Source organism: Eupeodes corollae, chromosome 2 (assembly GCF_945859685.1).
Source record: "Eupeodes corollae chromosome 2, idEupCoro1.1, whole genome shotgun sequence".
Classification (NCBI taxonomy): Eukaryota; Metazoa; Arthropoda; class Insecta; order Diptera; family Syrphidae; genus Eupeodes; species Eupeodes corollae.
The window spans coordinates 121680179-121696525 of record NC_079148.1 but is presented as its reverse complement, the minus strand read 5'-3'; the positions used below and the strand labels follow the sequence as shown (position 1 = coordinate 121696525).

At 31.9% G+C, this 16347-nt stretch overlaps 2 protein-coding genes across 5 annotated transcripts in view; one reads left to right on the top strand and one right to left on the bottom strand.

Annotated features, from left to right (window-relative positions):
• Positions 1-16347, top strand: part of LOC129946661 (uncharacterized) — a 413134-nt gene that overhangs the window by 268928 nt on the left and 127859 nt on the right. The window lies entirely within an intron of this gene.
• Positions 11705-12479, bottom strand: LOC129946663 (probable insulin-like peptide 3). The gene is made up of 2 exons (XM_056056921.1): positions 12207-12479; positions 11705-12130 (listed from the first exon to the last, which is right to left on the bottom strand). Exons 1-2 carry the CDS (start codon positions 12385-12387, stop codon positions 11919-11921), a joined length of 393 nt encoding a protein of 130 aa, XP_055912896.1. The 5' UTR covers positions 12388-12479; the 3' UTR covers positions 11705-11918.

The following is a 16347-nucleotide window of genomic DNA, read 5'->3' as shown; positions in this document are numbered from 1 at the left end:
CAATGAGATATTTTATTGCCACTATAGCCGAAAATATACCTTTTGTTTATGAGAAATATGTCGGGTAAAGTTATTGTTACGAAAATATATATGAAAACAATAAATTTATGAATGAATATAACCAACAAAAAGAAACAAACAAAAATTATACCCTGAAGGAGGAGAATAATATTGCGTATGATTTAGATGTTGTTGGTCCTTTGCGTATTTTATTTCCGTGAAGATAAATAAGTATTACAACTTGGTGGAAGGGACTTTAGTGTATTTAAGGTCTATTTTTACTCAAGCAAAATAACATATGGACTGATGTTGCGTATTTTTGTCCTTTTATGTAGAACCAAATAGTTCGACTTTATGCCACTTGAAAGGCTTACTTTTGAACAGCCAATTAAAAAAAGAAATGCCACAAACCAATTTCATCAAAATCTTATTTAAAAAAAATGATTAAAATTCAATTCGATAGATTCTTAGCAACGATAAATGGAATTTCCTGGCCTCAAATGCCACAATTTTACCTAATGACGTAGCTTTCGACTTAAATTTTTGAATACATTTTAAAGATGATTTACCAAACAAAATGCGGAATATTTTGATTATCAGCGATGTTACGATTTAACGATTTGTTTAGTAATTTTTGAGAGCTGTATTGGATAGTAACAATTTTAACGCGTATTTCCATTTTTGGCGTAGTTTGTACTTGTCCGTTTTGCGGTTTCAAAAATTAACATAAATTAGACACATATATTTATGATCTCTCTTCCCATAGGAAGTTATTGTAAACGGTCCGATTTATCGATCTGAAAATTTTGACATTTCTCGACGTTTCAAGATCCGTAGAGTCTACATAAAAGGTTTTTAGAGAGTTGTGTATACGTCCATGTGTACCGTGAATGTACATTCGTACGTCCGTACGTTCGCGAAATTTTTTTCGTCGTCCATAGCTCAAGAACCAGAAGAGATATCCTTGTTTTCGAAGAAGTAAGGTCCAATCACACCTCCGACCCAAGGACCGCACCAAACAGTGACTATTGTGGGTCTAATGACATCTCTTCAATTACTTGAGATTTCTCAGAACACCAAATACAACAATCTTGTTTATTACCATATTCAAGGAGTGAGAAATTTGCTATATTGTTGAAAACATTTTTGTTCGAAAATCACTGTACATTGCCTTGCCTGTTGTCCAAGAACCCATTCAAGCTGGACTTTATATGGATGAAAATGTAGATCCAAATGCAAAAATAAAGGCTGGGATGCGACTCACACTGATAACTTCACATCCTGTCTGTCGATTTGTATTTCTTTAAAATTTGTAGGTTTTCATGTTGGGTTAAAAAATTTGTCAGTTGAATTATTCTTAAAAATTTAAAAATTACAAACAAAATATAAAACATATCATCAAACATCAAAAAAAATGTTTATTTTGAAAATCTTGTTTTGTTAGATAGATTTTTAGTCGAAAACAAATTTTTATTATTTCTAGTAGCATTTCTTAAATTTTTACAAATTGGATCAATGAAATTAGATTAGAGTGGGCGCCAGGAAACTTTTTACTGGAAGTTTACCAAAACCAGGAGCTGAAAAATTAGTCTTCAAACAGAGTTATAAAATAAAAGAGTAGTTTATTTTCCAGATGGGAAATTAAAATTATCTTTTATTGCCTGGAAAACCTTGGCCGAAGCCGGGATTAAAAACCAGGATCTTTTATAACAACGAAATTACAAATAGTGATTTTGAGATTGACAGGAGGTCAGATCTCGGTACAAAAAAAGGTATGAAGAATATCAATGAAAATTATTAATTGTTAAACAAATTCAAAAAAAAGAAACACAACCAAGAAAAATCATTCCAAGAAAATTTTCGACAAAAGACAAAAAAAATCAAACGGCTAAGCACTTCCCGTAGTACCGGGAAAACAGATATTTGACGCAAAGGTCAGAAGGACACCAGAAGAAAAGCAAAATTCTAAGAAACAAAGGAAACCCCTATACTGAGCTTCTTTGTTTGACTTTCTCCAACAGCTTCCGTAGTCCTTCCTCAACAAATTTAATCACAGCAGAACAAAATCTTCAATTTACTAAAACTTAAAAAAAAACGATCGTACAAAAATTTCGTAATTTTCAAAAAAAAATTGATTTTCCTTAATCTTCGCTTAGGGCGTAATCCAAAAAAGTGTCCATCATCATGGCGAGCTTGACCCTTCCGGCTACTTGCCCTCAGGCAATCCTCTCGGATCTTTTGCGTGGTGATCGATCTGTTTTGGTCCCGCAACTTCCTCCATCCATAAGATTGGGGTGTGCGACCGAGAAGCCAGGTATCTTTCATGGCACGCGATCGCTTTAAAGAGGTGATGCGATCACCCCGTAGCTCTGTGAGTGAGTTCAGCTCTTCACTTTCGAACCCATTCCAGCCAAGACTTTCTGGAAAATCGTGTGGAATTCCTCGCATTACCGAGTACCTACACGTGCTAAATTTAGGTTGAGGAAAAACTACTTATGTCGTGTTGAAGAAGGTCGATAGCCAAGCCTTTAAATAAAGTGAAAGTTATTAAAATATTCTGGGGGTGATTTTCCATCGTTAATATTTTTTGATGGGCTCTCGGCCATACTAAGTTACAGATAGTGTGACTTTCCTGCTCACATTGTTGGGCATGGGTATCGTCTTCATGCCTTGATGATCTTATTCAACCAATACCAATAACCTTTCGCACAGTTTGGTGAGACCTGTTAAATTTGCTTTCCCAAAATGCTAGGAGAGCAGGTCACTGGCTGATACTCCAGGTTTCTACTAAACTCTTCTAGAATTTTGGGGCCGCAGTAAGAATTCGTTAAGGGTCGTTAGCAACAACTGCGTTCTTAACATCCCGCCACAAATTTTCAATGGGGTTAAGGCCGAAGGATTGAGCGGGCCACTCCATAACAGATAATTTCTTCTGCTCAAATCATGTTTTTGCCTTTTTTGACGTTTGCTTTGGGTCATATTATTTTCGTATTATGAAAAGTAAGCCCATATCATAATTTTCCCTCCACCATGCTTTACTGTTTTAATAGTGTACCGTGGATCGTATGCTCCATTTTAGGGTCTTCACACATATTCTCGACGACCCTTGGACCCAAAAAGGACGACTTTGCTTTCACCGCTCCATAGAAAATTCCTCCATTTCTCTTTAACCAAATCAAATGTGCTTTGACAAACTCCATTATCTTTGCAACATGCCTTTTCGTCAAGAATGGTATTTTGAGTGGACTTCGGGCTGGTAACTTCGGTTATAAAAGACGTCTTCGTATTGTGACAGCGCTAACAGACAGTTGAAGTCCATTTCTTATTTTCCTAGAGCCTATGGAAGGGTTTTATTTTGCTAACACAACAATTTTCTGTCAGTTCTTTTAGTAGTCATCCTTTTTGTGCCTTACGTTTTTGGTTTATTTTGCCATTTCAAGGGGTTACTGACCGTTTTTGCTGAGCAGCCTAGGATGTCTGGAATATTTTGTTAGGTTTTCCAAACGCAGTGTTTGAATAAGTTTTCGTATTGCTTCGGTGCATTATCTTGGCCGACCCATTGATTATTTTTCAGCCAATATTTATTAATTTTTATATACTTGTATGTTAAAAATACTTAAAACTTTAAATAGTAAAATAATTACTTACCGAAAATTAAAAAAATGACCTTTTAGCCTTCTTAATTATAAAATCAAAAGCACTGCTATTTTTATGAACACAACTGTATGAGTCTAAAATTAATTTTTACCAACTTTTGTTAAATTTTCTTTTAAGTTTTTATTTTTTGTAAAAAAAACTATCAGGTTGATTTTTCTCAAAATTTAACCGAATGTTACCAACAATATTCCTAATAAGATAATATAAGTTGGAAGTCTCATGTTTTTGAAAAGATATTTGAGTCGAAATTCAATTTTTACCAACTTTGAAAAATGCTTTTTTGAGGTTTTTATTTTCTATAAGAAAAAAACAGTCAATTTTATTTTTCAAAATCATACCAGATGTTACAACTTTTATGTTTCGTTGCACAAAATTGTTTTGGAGATGAAATAATTGTTTATTCATAAAATGTTCGAGGTGACAACGTTTTTTAGTTTTTTTTTGATTTATAACAAAATTTCATTGGATTTTCTTTTTTTTTTCAAAAATATACTGGTTTGGTATCACGTTACAATATATAACATACAATTTAATTCAAGTCTCTAGCGTTATTAGTTCGTGAGATTTTTAGGGTTAACCAAAATGTTCACCTGTTTAAAACTGATATGGTAAATAATACGCAATTTTCTTTAGAGTCCTGTCTGACTCTTTCTGCATTATTATCTGTATAACGAAAATTTATTTGAAGTCGATATCTCTACTGGTTCTTGAGCTATGTACGACGAAAAAAACGTCGCGAACGTACGGACGCACGGACGTACGAACGTACGTACACACGCAAGTTCAGACATCTAAAAATCTTCTATTTTGACTCTAAGGACCTTAAAACGTCGAAAAATGTCAAAATTTTCAATTCGACAAATCGGACCCATTACAAAAATAACTTCCTATGGGAAGTTAAAAATACGCAATAATTTGCTCTAAGCCAGCCCTAATTCTTTGCCACCACTTTCATTTACAGCACTTCATTAATACGAGTAAAACGATGATGTACAGACCTTACAATATCCGTAACCAATCCAGTCTCTTCTAATTTAATTGGAAACCTTTGAAACCACAAAATGGATAATCTTTACATCCAACATTTAGTAGGTAAATTTGAGGCGTTGTCTGAGAGAAGTCCATCCATGAAAATTGGGGCGCACATTTTCTTTTTTAAGTATGTACTTAGAACACATTAGACAGTGGATCTTGTTCCCAATAAGTGTTATCTAAGTCTCTCAGTGGACTTAAATCTCTGCATAAAAATTCGTAAGGTTAAATTTCTGGTTTTGCTCCCATATCTATCGAGTTGGTGACTTAAATTCTTTAAGTGTAAACATGCTCACCCTTCTACAGAAGCTTTATTCCGTGAAATAATATATACAAACCTATCACCAAAGAATTATAAATATCAGTTCAACGATTTAAAAATTGATGCTCTCTCAAATACCTTCTAAAAAAAAAAAACATTAAAACATTTTCATGTCATTGTCCTATAATCGGATACCGAAACATCAGTCATCGGCTTTCCGTCAAATTCACTCCACGTCTGCATAAAACGTTAAAAGCTTAAAACTCTAAAATCCCACAAAAGCAAGAACAAAAACAAAATACCTTCCTATCTACTAAATCTCTCATCGATACAACACATGCATAGCACATACTGTTAGGCGCAATTATTATTAAAAACCAACACGTTTGTCTCTATATTGTTGCCGATTATATTTCCCGGATCAATAATCCATGAATGGCATCCTATATTATGTATATTCATTCGCTCTAAACACTCTCCCAGCCACAAGCGTCAGACAGGATACAGGAACAGGATACACTCTACTCTCGTCGTCGTCGTCGCGTTGGGCGGTTGTACCTAAATCCTATACCAATCTCTCCCACCCTCTTCGCTTTATCTTATTGGGGTTTAAGGATTAAGTGCTGTTGTCACTGTGGCATCATCAACAGAGCCAACATCATCATCGACATCATCATCCAGAGGCAGCAAGCACACCATCATACGATTGCAATTTGCCGATATTATGATGAAGAAAAGAGGAGATATTAATAATTATTTTCTTTCAGTTTTATTTTTGGTTGTATTTCGAAATCTTTTTTCATAAAATCTGCCAACTCATTAAGAATTTTATAGATTGATCTAAAATTACGCTCCTACTGATTTGCTCTATAAGGACTTCGTCCTAGCCTCCTAGCCTCACATAATATGCTCCTCCCCCTCATATATCAATCGGTCCATAAGCAAGTAGTAGAATATCTCTTGAGTTGACAAGGAGGCGAGAAGAAAATAATGAGAAAAATAAAGACGATGGATGATGGCTAGGATAATAATCCTTGAAGATGAAGAGCACTTCATCCTTTTCACTTTTGTACCCAAGTCGGGATTTGTTTTTTTTTTTCTTTTATTTTCATTTCTTTCTATTGCACACCAATACCATCAGCATCATCGCTCGCCATCGCTGATTCTGAACACTAACACATGACCAAGTGCCATAATCGTTTGAAATCTATATTTTCCCTTAGAAGATGAGTTGAGAGGATTTTCATTTTGAAAATTTCCAATCAAAGGATCGAACATCGGAGATGAGCTGTAGCCAAAGTATAAGGAGTATAAGAGGTTGGCAAATACCAAGTGGGATTTAATTTGTCCTGAAAGTGTTCATAATAATCTTTGCGAGATATAATTTCTTGGTTTTCTTATAGGTACCTTTAATTTTATTTGATTTCATCTTCTATTCTTGTTTTTGACCTCTGTCTGTGTATTCTTTTTCTTAAGTAGCCAATTAAGTTGGATAAAATATGACTAAGTGTTAAGTTATATGGAGAGAAAAACCAGACAAGAGGTAAATATTATTATTCTATTTTTGAACTATTTCTCCGATCGGACTTAATTATGGTCGTGAAAATAGTGACCAAAATAATATTTTATACCGTAATTGCTATTATTGTCATTGTTTTCTTAAAAGTTCGGTTAAAAGTAGTTTTTTAAAGATGAGGCCTCTTAATTAGATTCTTCTTTCAAGTCATGGTTTTAAACTTGGAATTTTGTAAGTTATCAACTAAATTTCACTTGGAAAATGGGGCAATATTAAGAGTAGCAATTAGTCGGAGATGTCTTTAGAAATCCAAGGGAAAAGTATAAGTTTTGGATTTTACCAGATCTACTCAAATTCAATCGTGATGACTTGAACCGCTGGCGCTGATTCAGGCTTTAAATTGAAATTATATCTTTGGTTTGTTGTAACAATAATATCAATGATAAGTATAACTAATGGTAACATCAGTAAAGCAAAGCACCTTCTATAAACCCAAGCTTAGTGCGTTGGCACAGTTTTGCTAACCATAGAATATGCTTTATATGACGTTTCGAGCTCATACTTCTTGCTCCTAACAGTGTTATAAGTTTTAACTTGTCAAAATATTTGTTTCTTTTTGAATCTATTCTAGGAATCGTCTTTGAAACAGACTGTTTTCCGAAAAACTTCTTATACAATACCGATACTCAAGACCTTTGAATCCATATGTTTTTTCTTGTAGGATAAAGGTCCTGAACAGCTTAGAAGGTATTGTTTAAGTTTTTTTCTACACATAAAATATTATTCATCTATCTAGGTAGAAGTTGAAAATAATTTATGGCTTCTAGTCACTGATGTTTTTTTTTTCTTACCCAATAAGAGCTTCAAAAATAAAATTTATATGAATTTAAATTCAAACACATAATACCGATGGCATAAGGATCAAGTAACATCCTGAAACCCTAACAACTTTTATTATATCAAATTCATAAAATGACACAAAACACGCACAGAATAAGATATCAGGTTTCATATTAAATCCAAACTTATATCTGCTTTGTAAATTCGAATTTGTTTGCATATAAACATAAAAAAGGTATCGTCTATACCTCCAAAGCACATTATAGGTATGCAACAAAAATAAAAATAGACCAACTTATATCACCGGAAAAGGTACGTGGACGCCAATCCGTCGGTCGATTCGTGTTTGTAATAAAATTTTGCTTAAATATTAAAATGAAACTATGAAAACTTTCGCATTTATTTGTATACGAGTAATAATATTTTCTGCACGATGCACAGAGGAAAACTAGCCTAGCTGTGTGTCATTCCAGGAAAGGACTAAATAGGTTAGCGATGTTAAGGCCATGCCTGGATTGAAGAATTATAGTTTGAATGGGTTTCTAAGTAAGTAATTCCTTTTTAAAGGAAACAATTCATATGTAAATCCTTATATTGTTGGATTTCAAACAATGTATAATACAAACAGAAGGAAAACGAATGCAATATTTTATATATTTTTATAATCATTTTGTTGTAACTATTTGCGACCATGCATTTATTTGAAGTCCTTACTTTTAGCTGTTCTTAAATCTTGCATTCTCTTTTCTTTTCTGGTTCGCACATTTTGAACACATTAGTATTCGTGGCATGATGGTTAGTGCGTTGAACTGTCATTCCAAAGGTATTGGGTTCAAACCCTGCCTTAGCCAGCTAAAGTTTTCTTATGGGCACTGATGGAAATTAAGAAGTCCTCGAAGAGTTCCCATGAAAACTACTTTCTTAAATATGCCTTTTGGAATCGGTTTAAAACTGTCAATGACAACATAACTCGCACCCAGAAATGGTTGAAATTTGTAAGTCACAAGGCCCTAGTTTTCAACGCACTGTTGACACCTCTTTAAAATCGTACCTTTATTTTAAGATTTAAAAATACACCTCCGAAATAAGTTCAGTACAGTACAAAAGTGATAAGAAAGAAATGAAATTGATAATAATTTTGAAACGTTCGGATACTAAGAAAAAGAAATCGGACTGGTTTTCCTATGGATACTTTAAGGTAGAAAAATTAAGGACAATACTATATGTTTGTCTTTTCTATCCAAAGTATCACAAAGTTGCTCAATATCCTTAAATTTGATCGTTTCTATAATTGATATAATTATTGCTTCTAAAAAAAAACAAAGTCAAAATAAATGTTTCGCAATTTCCAGAACCAATTTCCAATCTCAAGCATTATTTCTGAAGTTATAGCTCCAACTGGTCAACAATGTAAGCTTTTTTAGGCTTTGTGAATTCAAATGATTTTCTAAATCCAAAATCCCTTCCTTCGATATCCTATTCAAAAATGTGTAGTATCTAACTTATTTTTAAAAAATATTTGTTTATTATTTACTTCCAATGGGTCATTTTGACATTTCTCGACGTTTTAAGGTCCCTAGAGTCGAAATTAAACATTTTTAAGAAAGATGTCTGTGCGTGCGTAGGTACGTCCGTACGTTCGAAAAACTTTTTCGTGGTCCATATTTCTAGAACCAGTAGAGATATTAACTTCAAATAAATTTTGTCATACAGATAAAAATGCAGACAGGACTTTTTAAAAAAATTGAGTGATTTTTACTACAGCAATTAAAAAAAAATGTAGTTAACCCAAAATATTTCACGAACCAGTAACGCTAGAGACTTGAATTAAATTTTAAATTTTAAACTGTAATGTGATACCAAACTAGTATATTTTTGAAAAAAATCCAATTAACGATTTTTTTATAAATCAAAAAACTGAAAACAAATATTTGTCATACCGAATATTTTATGAACAAACAATAATTTTATCTCCGAAACAATTTTTTGCATGGAAGTATAAAGATTTTGACATCTTGTAAAATTTTGAGAAAAATCGAAATGACATTTTTTTTTTATAAAAATAAAAACCTAAAAAACACATTACTAAAAGTTGGTAAGAATTGATTTTCGACTCAAATATCTTTTCAACAATTTTAGATCATTTTTTCAACATTATTTTATTTTATATGAAATATTGTTTTCAACATTTGGTAAAATTATGAGAAAAATTGAAGTGACAAGTTTTTACAAAAAATAAAACACTAAAAAAAATACTAAAACTTGGTAAAAATTTACTTTCGACTCAAATATATTTTCAAAGATTTAAGATTTTGGCTTCCAGCTAGTTTTATCTCACATAAAATATTGTTTTGTTTAAAATCATGAAAATGAAAATAAAAATAAACCAGCGTAGGTGTTCATATATGCGTTTCGCCCGATGTAATGGTTGGGCTCATCAGAAGATGACCATTACACCTTGTCTTGGTGCATATTTTCTGGAATAAATCGAGACTCCATATAATCCGAGCTACATAGAGCTACTGTGAATTATATAGTTGCTACAAGTCTTCAAAGAAGATAAATTGTAGCTATTTTTATTGCCTTTCTATGGGACTTTTGAAGATACAAAATTTTATGCCAGAAAAATCGACTGACGGGATGGGAAGTTATCAGTGTATGTAGCATCACAGCCTCTTTTTTAAAATTGTTTATGCCTGAATAAACATAAACCAATTTGAAGTCGAGATTCGAATTCAGAACTTTAAAAAACTATAGTTTTGTTTATGCAGCAAAAAGACGTTATTTTGTCTTGCATTAGAAAATCAGTATTCAGACCTTCACCGGACGCCAAGTTAAAGAGAATCAAATTTCCTGAAATATGTTTGAAGCTCAATTTAATAACATACCTATGTTTTGAATCTTTTTGAAGAAAAGCTATAATTTGTTGCTCTTGAAGCTTTCTTCGAGCTAGTCTTAAACCGTATATTTTCTAAAGTATTAATTTAGAAAGTTGTGATTAAAACGTTATAAAAACATTATGTAACAAACTTTGCGACGTTCACTAGGTTTGCATTTCAGTTAAGACAGTTTGAATTGAAGAAAAGAGGCCACCATATTATATCCTATTATTTTTTTTCTTCAACACTCTTAGCTCATCGGTGCATCTTATTTTGTTTGTAAAGATGATACCAGTTTATGTTCTTAAAAATTTAGAGTTTGATATTTTTTGTCAATCAAGTTTTGCAACAATTCTGTGTAATCTATACAATTTCTAGTTCCAAAGATTTTTGCAACCAACCGAAATGTTCAAAAAACGATAACTCAGTTCGTTCTGAAAACTTAAAACGTAGATAATTGTCAACATTTCACATTCTACAATTGATGATTTTATTTGCTCCTTAACCGTTTTATTAGTTAAAAATTATCAATCCACTACTGGATTCTTCAATCTCCAAATATGCAACCACTGAACCTTTAGTAGCATCCTTTCATTGTCCCCAATTTAATTCAATAAGTTCAAAATGAGAGGACTGCGTTGGTTGTCGCCAGAGTTGATATCATGGGCATTTTCTAAGAATACAATTCTAATAAATTACTATAACCTAACAACTACCACTAGATACCACTAAATACACATGCGAACTTTTGATACAGTCGAATTATATGCAAATCCTAACTCTTTGAATTGAGAGTTGGTAGGTAAGGACCAAAAGGATATAACAAAATATAATTCAAATCGAAAAGGTATAGAGCTGGCCACGGAAGAGAAAATCGATATCTATATAGTCTCGTGAAATTAAGTCGATACATAGACGAGATTCTATTTCAAAGAGAGAATCTTACCAATCTCGTCCATAACTTTATTTTTTTCGGTAGGGTTTAAAGTCTTAGCGCAAAAAACACCTTTTATTTAAAATTTGTTGTTAACGTTGGTTATTTAATAACTATGTAAAAATATAAAATCGTGTATAAATTCCTTAAACCTCTTGATAAAAAACTAACATTTTTTGAGAAAGAAGTAAAGTTTGTAAAAGCAAGTCAGTAGCTAAATACAAAAACCACTTAAAATCAAAATTTAAAACCTGAGAACTAGTCAAATACTAAAAACCAAATTTGTTAAACTATTCACACGAGAAAAGCCCCGAGACCGATACAAATATCGAGATTCGGACGAGAGCCTCAGTTAAACCAGACCGATACGATACCGAGAAACTCAAATTTTTTGATTTTGTGATAACCAGCTCTAAAGAAGTCTAGAAATTTTATTTTGCAACATTATTACGGGTGCGTTTCTATGTAACATACTTCTCTTAAATAGCATAGAAAATTGAGATTAAAATATTAGAATGTATTAATATAATGCTGTATAGGAGATTCAATACACTTTTGAAAGAGCATTTTGTAGTTTCATTGAAAAGAACTATTATATGGGGATATTAGTTTATTGCGAAACTCGAATTAAATTATCAAAATACAGTTCATAAGCTTCCCGATAATCTTTTGACTTGCGATTAAAATCACACACATTTGTTATACATTTATATTTTTAGTACATAAAATCGGAATTATCATTTTAGTTAAATATTGAACTTTTTTTTATGTCAAACTTAAGTCTATTCACTTTAAAAATTAATTTAATCTGAAATTAAACTTAGGACGGCAGTAAGTTTTGAGTTCATCCATGGTACAAGCCTTCTTGCAACATTCGTCAGCAATTCCTAATCTCCTTCGGCGGGTTTTTGTCAATGTTTCTAATAGTTGCTTCGACATAAATGGTGAATATTCTAAGGCATTAATAAAATCATCTTCAAAATCACTTTTGTAGTCTTCTTCTGGTGCAACTATAAGATTATAAAAAATTAAATTTGTTAGTTGTTTAATAAATAAATAATAAAGTTATATTTTAAAAAAACTCACTTGATTTTTTCACTGGAATATTTGGATAACTACCATCACAAATAACACTCAAAGCTTGATTAAGCTTTTGACCACAAAATTTCTCAGAACCCTCACAAGATGGTGTATTGATTATTAAGAACATCAATGTAACCAAATAAGGTAGAGTAAATAATAATTTTGCTTTCGAAATTGAACACATTTTATAAACTTTCTTTTAACTTTTCGATTAAATGGAGGAAGAGATTAATACTTAAGAAGACGATTAAGACGTTTACTTAAGATGAAAATATACAAATTAATGGTACTAGGTAAGGGTTCACATAGAGTATTTATACCTTAAATTTTTCAAAGGGTTCTTTTTTTGTTAAAGTCTTTCCCTATACACCTACGAATACTTCTCTCTGAATTTATCCCACATAATTTTTATCAAGATGAATTTGCAATTCAAATTTTTAACGCATATTCGTAAATGTTTAATATCAAAGAACACATAATTTTGTTGTTTTTAGAATTATTTAGTATTTTGATAATATTTAACCATAAGATAATTACTTTGGAGGTTTATAAAAATAAAGCATCAACATCTTTTCTTTTAAAAAGTAAAAGAAATCTATTTTCATGTATAAACAAATAAACATCAAAGTCACACCCTACTTAATTTTAAAAATTCTAATAGCTCTTTCTCCTGCCTCAAATAAATAGAAGGTTTTGTTTTGATATGAAAAACAACGACTTCATCTTTAAGAGAAACTAATAGAAGTTTGTGACATTGCATTGTAAAGAAAAGGATATACCATTAACAATCAAATACGATATTATTTCTTTTTCATGACATTTTCCATGACCAACTTATACATTTTAGGATGTAAGTCCTTTTCAACTTTATGAATTTTATCATTAAGTCTTGAATCAATTTTGGAGCATTGGTAATCTTTCAAGTGGGCCCAACAGATGATTAATCGCAAAATCATAGTCTCGGTGGTCAATTATAATCAATTTTACGAAAAATAATACGGTCAGGAAACATTTTTTGAAGAATATCCTTTTTCGGTGCTTTTGTGGCACGTAGCACAGTGTTGATGAAAATAAACGTTTTTCGCAACAATATTCTTCAAAAAAACGTTTGGGTCGTTTCTAAATCCGGGGTTATATAATTTTAAAACTATAAGATGAAATTAAAACAAATAAGTTATACTAAAATAATTAAAAAAAATAAGAACATTAAAGAAAATTCAATCTGTCTATTTCGCGTTTTTGAAAAACGGCTTTAGTTTTAGTAACTGGTTTTACAATTATATAACCGACAAAGAAGGTGTTTTTCAAGACCGTAAACTGGTTTAACAATTATTTAACCGACAAAGAAGGTGCTTTTCAAGACCGTAAACGTCGCCGAAACGAGTGGATGCCCGTATGCTCCTGAAAGACGCAATAGCAATATCTAAACCAGTCGCGATTAAATTAACAAGTGTTAATGGTGCTTTTTAAAAAGACAAGTTACACGATTGAACAGCACGTTCAAATGACAAAGTTTACTAACAAAATGAGTGTTCGTAAACGCAAACGTTGCAAGCATTGCGCCCATTTAACGGAAGACGTGGTAGCCCTTCACAGTCGACTCTTCAACGATGGCTAAATTTGAGACGACCGGTTCATTAAAAAATCAGCCAACACCCGTACGTTCAAGGAACGCAAGACTCGCAGAGAACATCTCCGCGGTCCGTGAAAGTGTACAACAGAACCCGAGGCAGTCTTTTCGTCGCCGTACACAAAAACTTGGCCTTTCGCTGATTTCAACTTGCCGAATGTTGCGTCGGAACTGGGGCCTACCCCCGTACAAGTTCCAACTGACCCAGGAACTCAAAGCTCATGACCAAAGATAACGCCGTTTGTTTGCTAACTTGGCTTCGAATCATTTGGAAAAGGATCCCAGGTAACCCAGTAGAACCAGGTGATAATGTATCGTTAAAAAGTTATCGTTTGGTGTGGTTTTTGAGCCAGCACTACGGCGGCGTAAATGGTCCATACCTTTTTGAAAACTACGTCACCGTCAACAGGGAGTGCTACATAACGATAATAAATAATTTCTTATGGCCCAAATTGAACCATATGGACCTAAACGACATGCGGTTTAAGCAGGACGGTACTACGTGTCACACAGCAAACGCCACGATATCTTCACACAATATCTACCTGCCTTTGAAGAATTGAAGAACCCTATACATTAATTTAATGTTTTCAATCACAAAAAAAAAAAAGTTTATCTAGTATAACTTTTAACCAAAACAAACCAAAAAATATCGCTTTATAAGTTGGGAAAATTTCATAGTATTTTATCAATTGTATTTTAGAGGTAATTTCTTAAAATGTGCTAAAGTTAAAAAGCGTTTCACTCTCAAAAACGAATTTTTAACTGACAGACGTTTAATTTAAGTCGCGAATGCTGTTTTGTATGTTGTCAATTAAATTTTAGACGAAGAAGCCCTCAATCTTTGATAAATTTCAAGAATATTTCCTATTGACAGTTTTTATATTGATATTCCCATCCGGTCTGTCGATTTGTCTTGCTAAAAAGGTGTGTAAGTTTTCGCGTTATAAAAGTTGGCACTTTAACTATTCTAAAACATTTTAAAATGTATACATATGATAAATAGTTTGATTTTATAATCTATTTAAGTTAACGAGATTTTTAGTCGAAAACCAATGCTTATCAATTTAAAGTACTACTTCTTGTAGATTTTAATTTTGTACGAAAAAAAATGACTTTTGGATTTTTATAAAAAAATTACTCAATGTCGAAAACAATATTTTCTGTGAGATAAAAATAGTCTAAAGCTAATATTTTTAAATTTTAAAAATAAATTTGAGTCGAAAGTAAATTTTTACCAACTTTTATATATTTTTGTGTTAAAAAACTGTCAATTCGATTTTTTTTCAAAATCTTACCAGATGTTAAAGATATAAATTTATTTTTTGTTCGTAAAATTTTCGAATGACAAATATTTTCATTCGCACAGACATCTCTCTAAAAATCTTTTATTTTGACTCTAGAGAACTTGAAACGTCGAGAAATGTCAAAATGGTCAGATCGACAGCTTAGACCAATTACAATAACTTCCTATGGGAAGTAAAAAATCTACAAAAAACTCTAAAAAATTGATTTCTACTCAAAAATCTTAAGAAAGGGTATTGACTCAGACAGTTTTTGTATTTTATACAAAACATTGTTGTTAACATTCGATACAATTTAAAAAAGCCAATTGACATTTTTTCACACACACAATTAAACTCTTACAATAATGCCACCCTACATACATTTATTATCCCGAATACCTTCACAAAAAGTGCTTAAACTGCAAAGTTATCAGTTATCATTACATCGCCCCTATTTTATTTTCTAATGTTAAAAGATGACACTTGCCGCCCAAATAATGAACCATTTAAATGAAACTGTTTATATAAAAGTTCTTTGAAACTCTGCGAGAGTCTTAAGTTCTACTGATGTATATTTCCACCTGAAATTTTCTAAAAGTGCAACAATGGGAGTTCCCCATTAAACATTATTTTTTTTAAAATGCTACGAATATAAACTTATAACGCTCTTGGCATCAGAAAACACAAAAACTCTTACATTATAAATTATACGTTTATAGATCGGTTATAGCGTTGTGTTGTGTTGTGGTTTACTTTCGTGATATCGATTCAATTTAATGATTTCATTTTTCCATAATAACCCGAAAAACACCAGACGTAAGCAGATATGAATAAGTATATACATAAATATATTAATTTTAAACATCCTGTGGCAACTTTTCTCTTAACCATAAACTACATAAAAATATATATATGTATATACACGCTCAGCTGTATATGTATGTACAACCTAGAAATACCAACTTTTCATATCTTCTCCATTGCAAAAGTCCTTAAAATTTATTTTATTTAATAAACACCACTAGTGGCGGTTTAATGATGCCATACACACTCACACAAACATCCCGCATCCTTGCATAATATATATTTTATACATACCAATGCAATATAGTTATCCTTATGCACTGGAGCAGGGATTGAGGGTTTTTTTTGAAGAAGAAGTCTTCTTTTATATTAAAAATCTGCACTTGGCGTTAATAAAGGTGTATCGCATAATATGCAGATATAT

Excerpts from the sequence above, each read along its gene's own strand:
- LOC129946663 (XM_056056921.1), bottom strand. The coding sequence starts at position 12,387 with ATGTGTTCAATTTCGAAAGCAAAATTATTATTTACTCTACCTTATTTG. Across the intron at positions 12,131-12,206 it reads TATTCCAGTGAAAAAATCAA|TTGCACCAGAAGAAGACTAC; the intron begins GTGAGTTTTTTT and ends ATAATCTTATAG.